General features: G+C 44.6%; 1 protein-coding gene and 1 non-coding gene across 2 annotated transcripts in view; both read left to right on the top strand.

Annotated features, from left to right (window-relative positions):
- Positions 1-356: 356 nt before the first annotated feature.
- Positions 357-10971, top strand: part of LOC129676883 (ATP-binding cassette sub-family G member 3-like) — a 49194-nt gene continuing 38579 nt past the window's right edge. The window contains exons 1-3 of the mRNA XM_055607399.1: positions 357-383; positions 9158-9379; positions 10447-10506. Of these exons, the coding sequence (XP_055463374.1) occupies positions 9177-9379; positions 10447-10506 (263 nt within the window). The 5' untranslated portion in view covers positions 357-383; positions 9158-9176. The remainder of the gene's footprint in view (positions 384-9157; positions 9380-10446; positions 10507-10971) is intronic.
- LOC129676885 (U6 spliceosomal RNA) lies at positions 4271-4373 on the top strand. Its single transcript, XR_008720141.1, has one exon. It is a non-coding gene; the product is annotated as a U6 spliceosomal RNA (small nuclear RNA).

Here is a 10971-nt window from a genome sequence, read left to right as displayed (position 1 = left end):
CACCACCTGTTTATCTTTCCTCATCTTAGAAAAAAAAAAGAAAGAAAGGAAAAAGAAAAAAAAAAAACACCACCACAGAAACCGTTATTTTACTTTTATCTTCTCCTAGATGCTGGCTTCTCATGGTCCAGCATTGATATGGGCCTGACCCAGGGCACAGGGACCTCTGCACAGCTCTCTGGAAGCTTATCAGGCTCCACCAGGTGCCCTCTGCCCAGGGTGTGGCCCCTTCCCCTGCTCCCTCCATTTTTCCCCTCCAGGTCTTGTGGACAGAGAGAGGGCTGCAGAGGGTCCAGGACTGGGCCAGGCAGAAGCCAGAGCCTCAGGTGCCTTTGGGAGGCCAGAGCAGCAGCTCTAGTCCCAGGCCCCTGCATCTGACAGAGGTGAGTGTGGGGAGCAGGAGCTGAAGGGGGCGGGGGAGGGCCAGGAAATCTCAGGCAGCTTCATTTGCAAGTGTGAAATGCAAACTCACTGGTCAAGGCATACAGTCCATGGAGGGTCCCCTGTTCAGGGCTGGTTGATGATGCACAACTTCTGATCTCCAAATGTGTGAATCAACACAGCCGATGTTGGACTGGTAAAAGTTTATGGAGCAGGAGGTACCATGAGCACAGAAGAACTCTGTTAACACTGGGACTTAAGGGAGCTGAACAACTTGTTATTCTTCTTTATCCCATATTATAAAATTTGTCCAGCAACCTCTGGTTTGATGTACAGATACACACCAACATCTTATAATTGTTACTCAGATAGTGCTGCCAGAAAAGGTTTGAACAGACAGAAAAATTAAAGGCCAAAATAACTAGATTGTAAACCTTTTAGTGGATTGTGTATCCATAATGCCAGCTTCTTGAGTAATACTAGACATGTAATCGCTCCATTAGGTTTTCGAAACACATTTTATTTAAGCGCTGTGTGTCCAGGCCTGGGTGTTTACATGGGCGATTGCCCTGTTATGAGGTGAGCATACACCTCTCCAACCTAGTGCGCTCTCTTGTATCAATGCTTGTTAGGACGCTCACACATGCAGAAGCTGTTCATGTGTGTACAGTGGCTAAGCATCCATGAAGTATTTGGAAGGAGTAGAAATTCGATAAATGGAAAATAAAATGCAAACAAAATGGAGAGTTGCTGTGAGAAAGCAGTGGACACAGAGAAATCAGAATGGACACAGCTGCATGAATGCAGCTCAAAGCTGAATTCAGTTACACTTTAAGGCAATTGATTCATTATTATTTTATGTGTACCGGTGATTTGTTTGCATGTGTTTAGGTACACTGCTTGCAAGCCTAGTGTCCATGGAGGCCAGAGAGGGCACTGGATCCTCTGGAACTGGAGTTGCTGATAGCTGTAAGCCCTGGGGGCCTTTTCAGGGGGCCAGAGAGGTCAGGCTGACACAGTAGAGGAATAAGGAGTCCCTGAGGGGAGAGGGTGAGTCAGGGGATGGCCAAGAGGATTTAGCAGTTCTGAATGTGTAGCAATCTGGTGCTTCTTTATTTATACAAGGTTCACAGAACAAAGACAGGCTTGTGGATTATCTAACAATTACAGATTATGTGTTTGATTTTTAGTTATATGTCCAGGGTTATAAGTTCAGTTACAATTAGAAAATACAAACAGAACAGAGCTTATTATTTTAGCCCTATAACTATAGAGAATCTATAATAAAAAAGAGACTTGAATCTATAACCTTTTCCCCTGGCCAGTCAGAGTTTGTTAATTGTCTCTCCTTACTCTTCACCAATGATGCTGTTTGAGTTAGCTCAGGAGCAGACACCCCAGAAGATTTCTGGAGTAATGGCCTCACCTAGCTGTGTGCTTATCTGTGCTTAATCATCTCCAGGGCATAAGGAAGACTTCCAGACAGTGGCCAGAAAAACTTAATTTTAGGATTTTTCTAAAAAGACGCAGACATAATTATTCTCAGGAGAAGACATAAAATGAACGACATTGCAGAAAGTCCCCAAGAATGCAATGCACAGAGACTAAACCCTAGAAGTTAGAGACAGAAGGACAGTGACAGCAGCCTTGGGCACAGCTGTGCGGGATCCATGTCAAGCATGTGTGCTGGCTTCCTGATTCTCGCTGTTTCCAGTGGCCATGGCTGTGTCAGCAGAGCCAAACAGCCTTAAGTTGCACTATTGTGATCATACCTGGAAGGGCCAGTCTCACAGCTCAGGAACAGGAGGGGAACATACTGCCTTCTCAGAGAGGCTTCTGCTGCCTCTGCTTTGGAGGGAACATCTCTTACATTTGTTAATTTGGAACGTAGAGGAGACTCAAAGAAAGACTATGCTTTGAACCATCCCATAAGGCGAGTAGCAGTTAGGCTAAGGCAAACTCTGGCTGCCCTTTCCTTATCCTGAGTGTTACAAACACCTTGATGAACAGTTTTTAAAGTTACACCAAGATTTGATATGGGATCTGTGACATTCATGTTCCTTAGGGATGTGGTATATGCTTACCTTATAGCCACACTGTACATATTTTATGTGGGGTTCTGTGACTTTCATTCTCTTTAAGGATTTCATAAATACTTACCTTATAGACACATTGTATATATTTCAGTGCACCATGTGACACTGTATATATTTTGGGGTACGGTGTGACATTTTTGTGCATTTGAACAATGTTAGTAATCAGGTCAGGGTAATTTTCTTTTCACCCAACATTTTGTTGATAATTTTTGATTTAGGTTCGGTTGTATTTAAAAATGTTTGAATAGAAAGTCTTAGAATCATCTGTTTGAGGAAATTAGTTAGGATAAGATGAATTATGAATATTAGAGATCTCATAAGGTCTTTGTCTCTCACACATATACAGAGAGAGAGAGAAAGGAGAGAAAGAGAGAGAGAGAAAGAGAGAGAGAGAGCTATATTAGCACATAGTAAACTAAAATTTCTTCTCCAAGAAACTTTTTTGCCCACATCAATTCAGGACATGAACCAAAAATTTTTGGTCTATGTGACTGTGGCATCACACTTTTTCTCTTCAGGAATGGCTTTACTGTACTATAATTATCATTATGTGCTTCACCAACGCACAGTGCATAATATGGGTATATTCAGAGGTGTGCAAGCATATTTCCACCAACTACTCTGCTTACTTAAACCCAGAGATGCTCTCCCACAGCTTCTCTTGGTCTTTTCCAAGTGGGAGAGGGACAGAATGGCACACTGGGTATGGAAGAAGAGCTTAGGGTAACCTTTAAAGTCTGTTCTTTTCTTCCATCCTGCTGGGGCAGAGGCTTTCCCGTAGTTTCTGCCATGCTGGGTAGTAGCTGGCCTACCAGCTTCCTGCTGAGTCCTGTGTTGGGATTGCAAAGGCTTGCCTCGGTGTTCCCCTATCTGTGCAGTTCTTGGGCTAGAACTCAGATCATCAGTCGTGTGCAGCCAGCGCTGTTACCTGCAGAGACATCCTGCAGGACCCTGGATAGATTTCAGAGCCTTTTTTTGGGTGTGTGGTTCAGAGGATCAAATCCAGAGCCTGGCATATGTTAGGCAAGTGCTCTGCCGGCCCTGTGGGATTATAATGTAGAAGCATTTCATCTACAAATAGGGTAACTTGACTTCCTCCTTTCCTGTTTATAGCTTTATTATTATTAATTTTTTTTTTGTCTCTTGTCTTATTTCTCTGAGGACTCAAGCCCTGCATTAAATGGCAGTTGAGAGAATGGCCACTCTCGGCTCAATCCTGCTGTTAGAGGGACTAATTTTCGTTATTCCACTTTTAGCATAATACTGCTGATAGGATTATCACAGGAGCCTGTATAATGTGCAGGTGTGAGCTCTCTGTTTCTGGTTTGTTCACGGATTTAATCGATTTAATCAAGAATGGGTTAGTTTTTCAAAGGCTTCCTCCATCTATCGAGGTTGATACTGTCATTCTTATCATGTGACGTGCTGAACTTCTTTTACTAATTTGCACATGTTGTAACATAATTTATTGTTCAATCGCCATGTGTTTCTGCAGTTTCTCTTGCTGTTGGCTTTTAAACTTCGATTCCATTATGCTCTGATAGGATGAAAGAAATTACCTTTTTGATTCATTAAAACTTGATTTACATCTTAAGATGTGATCAGTTTTTTCAAAGACCCACAAGTGTCTGAGGATAATGTGACTTCTACACTTACTGTATGGAGTATTCAGTAGGTGTCTTTCGAGCCCATGTGGTCTATGGCACAGTAAACTTACCTCTGAAGTTTCCTGAAGGGGGAGGTCTGGGTGGGGGGAGGTCTGTTGATGTGAGCAGGTACTGAAGTCAACCATTGTGCCAGTTAGTCACCACATAAACTAAAACTGGAACAATCCAGAGATTAGCGTGGCCCCTGTGCAAGGATGACACACAAATTTGTCAAGTGTTCTGTATTTTTGTAACACAATTGATGTGATGGGGGAAGGGTGTGCTTTAGGAAAGCAGGAGGGAAGTAAATACAGGAGGAGAGAAGTGGGCAAAATAGCAATATGGATGGATGAAAGCCACAAGGAAGCATACTGTTACATATTCACCTAAATTAGTAGAATCTATAGAGCACACAGAGGCAGATGCTCATACACAGTTTTATTGAACCTTTCTCATGTAGGCTGATGGAGCTCCCTCCAAGATCCAAAGACCACCTAAGAGACATAAAACAAGCAGCAGATATGAGAAGCCCTGGTTTGAGTTGTAGGCCAGGGCTGTCTAAGAAACTCCTAGAACATACAGCCTGCTGCTACTGTGCTTGGTTATCCGCCAACTAAGACACCATGCATTTCAGAAACAGGACCCAGAGGCTCCTGAGCTGGAACTGACTTGAAATCCACTCCCTGAGGATTAGCTTTTCTGGTACTGGGAGGCACCATACAACACTCCAAAGGAGAGAGGCAACCAACAGTCCCTCCAAGCTATGGCACTCATGAACCATATCAATGAGTGATGATAACCTGTAGGATAGTCCTGTGCATGCAGTAATGGCAAACAAACCTTGGCAGCAACCAACAGCTCTCTAATTGGGCTTTAGTCCTGCTCAACAATGGGCATAGCATGGCTGGTCCTGGAAACCTGGATAACTAACCAATGCTGGTGAAGTCATGGTTATTGGAGGAGACTCTATGATCACTAATTTACTAACAAAGCATGATCTTTAACACCACTCTATAAACATCTGTCCTTAAACCATAGAGAAGTGTCATTGTCACCCCTCCTCAAGAAAACTTGGTTTTGCAGCAGATAAAGACTTCTACAGAAAACCACAAACCACAACTAAAATGTGGTTTTGGAGCCCAGTTCCAATGGATGTATCCATAGTCACTTGCCTACGGCTCAGGGAACACTGTGGAAGATGGAGCAGCGGAGTCTAAGAGCCAGGGGAGGAGGAATTTGCTGTGAGATTGTGACTCCAGAGACATCAGAATCTAAACCCATAAAATCTTATCAATGTGGCTGCCCACATGTGAGCTGAAGAAGCAGGAGAGCAATGGGCATGCCAAGCCGCATGGAGAAAGGTCAAGGAAACCTCAGCCTACACAAAGAACTAGAGGCATCTGAGTAAAGCTGGGAGTGGAGAAATGATCTCTTAAGAAAAGAGCACACCAGCTGGTTAACCAGTTCCAAATGGGCAGCCATGAAAACACACATATAAGTGACAGTATAAGTACTCAATGGGCTAGATGGAGAAAACAACCACAGTAACAACAATCCAAGAGCCAACTTCCCCACAATGGTCATAGTGAGCATAATCAAAGTAACAGACAAAATTAATTTAGAGTAAAACATGAAGTTAGAACCTGAGGCAGGTAAAAACAACAACAATAAAATAATGTTAGAATATTAGAATGCAAGGTTAGAAAAAAAGGAAAGTAGAGGAAAAGAGCAAGAGACTAAGAACAATATAGTCACAATAGTTTAAAATGTGCAAATAAAAACAGATAAAGCACAGGCCTGTAATCCTGACACTTGGAAATTGAAATAGGAGGATCACAAATTTGTGGCAACTCTGAGCCTGTACCAGGAACCTTGTCTCAAAGTTAACAACAGCACACTTAAGAAAACACAAGCCTCCTGTCTGTAAGCATAGCAGAGTATCATTAATAGTGTCAGGAGTTGGCTCTCTTTCATATCAGGGATAGTTCTATGGTTGGGCCAGGCATTAGTTGGGCATTCCCTCAATCTCTGCTCCATCTTTATCCCTACACATCCTGTAGGCAGGACAAATTTTGGGTCAAAGTTTTTATAAGTTGGTTGGTGTCCCCCTTCCTCCACTGGAAGCCCTCTCTGACTAGGAGGAGACACTTCAGTCTCCATGTTCCCAACTACCAGGAGTTGCAGGTAGAGTCACCTCATATCCTCACAGAAGCCTCGTTCTCTCTCCCAGCCCTCTCCCCATCCCTGCTCTCCCCATATCTGATCCTACCCTCATTCCCCTTTCCACACCCTCTCCTACCCAGTTCCCTCTCTTTATCCCTCTCTACTGATATCTATCCTATTTCCCCTTCTGTGTGGGATTCAAGCATCCTCCCTTGAGCCCTCCTTGTTACTTAGCTTCTTTGGGTCTCTGGTTATCCTGTACTATATGGCAAATATCTGCATATATGTGAGTCCATGCCATGTGCTTCTTCCTGGGTCTGCGTTACCTCACTCAGAATGATACTTTCTAGTTTCTTACATTTGACTGCAAATTTCTTGATTTCCTTGTTTTTAATTGCTGAGTAGTTTTTCAAGGTATAAATATACCATGTTTTCTTTATCTATTCTTCAATTGAGGGACATCTGCGTTGTTTCTCCTTTTTGGCAATTACAAATAAAGCTGCTATAAGCACAGTTGAGCAGATGTCCTTGTTGTATGATGGAGCATCTTTGGGTATATACCCAGGAGTGGTATCGCTGGGTCCTGAGATAAAGAAAGCCATTCCTAATTTCTGAGAAAGCACCAGATTGACTTCCACAGTGGCTGTGTTTGCATTCCTACCAGCAATGGAGGAAGGTTCTCCTTTCTCCACATCCTCTCTAGCATGTGTTGTCACTTGAGTTTTTGATCTTAGCCATTCTGATGGGTGTGAGTTGGAATCTCAGAGTTGTTTTGCTTTTCATTTCCCTGATGACTAAGGATGTTGGGCATTTTGTTAAGTGCATACCTCTCCTCTGAGAGGTTCCCCCCAGGAGCAGATCAAAACAGATGCTGAGACCCCCGGCCAAACATTAGGCAGAGTATAAGGAGCCCATAGAAGAGTGACAGGAAGGATAGAAGGACCAGGAGGAGACAAGAACTCCACAAGAAGACCAACAGAGCCCACAGGGGCTCACAGAGACTAACCTGCCAACCAAAGAGCATGCATGGTCTGGATCTAGGTCTGAGACGCATATGTAACTGATGGGCAGCTTGATCTTCATGAGGATCCCCTAGCAAGTGGAGCAGGTGCTGTCTCTGACATGGGCTCTGTTGCCTGCTTTTGAAGCACTTTCTCCCAGCTGGGCTGCCTTGTGTGGTCTCAGTAGAAGAGGATGCTCTTAGTCCTGATGAGACTTGATGTGTTGGGATCTGTTGATGGGGGGGGGGGGGGGGGGGGGGGTATCCTTTTGGGAAAAAAGGGGGGGGGAGGAAGAAGGGGGGGGGGGGGGGGATGCAATTGTGATGTAAAGTGAATAAACAAATAAATAAATTTAATAAAATAGAAAACACAAGACAAGGATATTTAAGACATTAAAACATTTAAAATATTAAAATAATGTAATATATTAAAACAACTCATCAGGTTTTTAATGTCTGGAAGACAGAATGGGAAGCACCTCACTCTTGATGCTCTCATAGAATTTGCCGGGTCTGGGGGTTCAGGGTCACAGGTGGTGTACACCCTTGCACAGGTTGGCGCTTGACGCTGCACAGGAGCACGGTGAGAACAGAGCATCACTCACAGGGCAGACTTCCTCCTTTCTATATGTCTCTGCCGCTGCCAGCCCCACAGGGCTTTGTGGCCCGAAGTCTGGGTAGGCACTTCCGGTTGTGGACTTTCTCTAAACAAACCAGTGTCTCTGAGGTGTTGGGGGAAGAGGGATGGCAAACAGAGCATGAAGTCCTGCACTGGAGAAGGGGATTCCTGGGGCCTGGGCTGTCTGCCTGCCTAAGCATTTTCAGATCCCATACAGCAGCATCCTGCCATACTATGATGAGGAAGCTGTGGAAACTGAGTGACCCTGGTAACGTGGGGTCAGAGTTCTCAGCCCTTGTCTGCTGCACACACCACGCAGCTTGAGTCAGTGTCAGAAACCCAGGATCTGCAGGCCATATGCCCAGACCCCTTGGGCACAGTGGTCATCAATAGGAGCCATGCCATTCCTAGTGACAGGACACCAGCTGCCTGTCCTGCTTTCTCCATAACCTGAGCTGTCCTCCTACTTCTGCTACTGTCCCTCTGGCTGCCTGCCAGCTGGGGCATCCCAGGAAATGACGGATTCTGCTTAGTAATTATGGACCCCAGCACAGTCAAACTCAGAAAACAGAAGCTCCTGGTTCCAGCACCATGAGATGTAGAGTATGTGGAAATCAGGCCGTGGTGATATTCATGTTCCTTTGTAACATCCAGGACAGCATTTTCAGTGTGCCATGCCATACGTGACTCCTTTTGTAAAGCATGAAGTCCTGCACTGTGCTTTGAGGCAATCTGCACCTTGGACCTGTCTGTACCTTGAACTCACACCATGCCTTGAACCAAATGTGTATTTTGGCCACCTTGTTTCAGAATGGCTGTGTTGTTTTTCCCTGACACAAGTCCACACTTCTGGACACAAACACACACACACACACACACACACACACACACACACAGGCATACAACAAACACGTGGAGAGGCAATGGTGGTCATTTATTCTGCCTCTGAACTCACATTGTATCATAATATGGTTTTGAAGTAAGACACATCTGCTCTCCCATTTGTCTACGAATAACATTTATATTTGATTCAATGGGCCCAGTTGTTTCTTGGGAGTGTGGTACCTCAGGGCAGTCTATGTGCTCAGTCCTGTCTGTTTCTCATTTGGGTTATTAGGAAATCCCAGCAGTCTGTCCTGTTCATCAGGAAGGAACCTGCGTATGACAGCACAGCTCAAAGAGATCTGTGTGTGGTTGTGTTATAATTTTGCTCGTCTGGACCATCAACTTCCTATTGCTTTTCCTTCTACAGGAAGAAAGACCCTCTCAAGATGTCTTCCAATGATGGCCCCATAGGAAACCCAATGACTGAGAGAAATCCCAGTGACCATCCTGGAATGAGTGCCAGTGGCCAGAAGACTTTGGCTGAAGAAGCTGTGTTGAGTTTCCATAACATCAGCTATCGAGAAACAGTGCAGAGCGGTTTTCCTCTTTGTAAAATGACCCATGAAATAGAGAGACTGTCAAATATCAGGTACGTTCACGAAATAAAGACAACGGAGAGAACACTGTATTGAATAACTTTTCAAGAAACACACTTTCCCTGTTTCCAATAAGCTGTGTGTATGTGTGTACACTCCTTCTCTCAGCCCAGCCAAGGTCACTGGTCTTGGGCACTCCTCCTCTCTGCTCCTCAACCCTGAGCTCCCACCATTTTCTCACTAAGAAGGGGGTAGGCAGGACAAAGGATTGACACATTATCTGAATAGGAAATGACAAATGGGAGGCAGCTATGTTTTATACAAGAATATGAACTTTCCAGTGTGAATATTCACTAATCGATCATTCAGTCAGTGTTTGGATGCTGATTTGTGTGTGTGCTGTAACTGTAAATCAGTAAACAATGTCCTCCAGCTGAGGAGTCTGTCCCAGTTCTAAGCGGAGCATAATCTGACCTATTTATCAGGGAGGGAAACCATCATTTTCCTGGGGTGTGTATTTTGCTATTCTATTTCCTTTCAGTTGTTTTTCCTTAGTGGTAATCCTGGAAGCAGTTTCCTATCCTCTGAGTGCTTCTTTCTAGTCACTGGATTTCTACTTAAGATGTACTGCTTGTAGTTTGATTCTGTTTTACCAGCAGCAACACAGCTACCAGTATCCAGTGAATCGCTGCTTTCCTGGGCAGAGGTTCAGTGGGTAGCAACCAGGGCTATGTGAAGACACTAAACAGCAACCCTCAGCCAGAAGCTGTTCCAGACTTGACACATGCAGGCTTAGTGTGCACTGGGGTCTCCATGAGAACCCGCTGCTTGTGTCAAGGAACACTGAACTTAGGAGCCCTGCTTGTCAAAAACGCCAAGTGGTGTAAGGAATAAACAAAAGGGCTCTGTGATATTGGAGGATTTTTCTGACGAGTCCCCACTAATAGTCAACAGCTTTTGTCAATAACAGACCTCTATTAACATTTAAGAATTCCCTATGGGTGTGTGCTGAATTCTGTCTACAATGTCATCCAACTTCACTGAGCATACCCCCTGTAGACACTAAGCTCCATAACACCTTCACAATGACACGTAAACCAGTGTGATTTTGTGTTTACAGTGGGATCATGAAACCTGGCCTCAATGCCATCATGGGTCCTCAAGACAGGAGCAGATCTCTGTGAGTATAACAGGAAGCACACCCAAGACCCTCGTATCCAGTTCCCGTGCTTTAAAACAATCAGTTTTGTATGACTTGTCAGGTGTTGTGTGAGTGTGTCTAGTCTGGTCCTATGTGCTGTGGAGAAAGGGCAGGAGGCACGCCTTCTGATTTTCTGCAAAGTACAGGAGTCTCACCAGGTCTGCCTTGCTGACAGGAAATGATAAAGTGATTGACATGTGGTCTGGGATGGTGCTGTTATTAATGGGGCTGGAGACAGATCGTGGTAAAACTAGGACGGTGAAGCAGAAGTTGTCTGCAGGTGAGAAAGTATCATCACCAGGCCAAAGTTCTCAAAGCTCAGCAGCATGTGACCTGGGTTCCGTCTTCAAGGCTGGGTAGCAGGGCAGGCAGCCACGTGGGCCGTGTCTGGCATTCATAATTCTGGGCTGTATTATAGTACAGAATGAACAGAAGGAAGTGTCT

The sequence above is a fragment of the Psammomys obesus genome, unplaced genomic scaffold, assembly GCF_907164565.1.
Source record: "Psammomys obesus unplaced genomic scaffold, mPsaObe1.curated_primary_1811, whole genome shotgun sequence".
Lineage (NCBI taxonomy): Eukaryota > Metazoa > Chordata > Mammalia > Rodentia > Muridae > Psammomys > Psammomys obesus.
The sequence above is the reverse complement of the archived record's forward strand: the minus strand, read 5'-3'. Positions and strand labels throughout refer to the sequence as shown.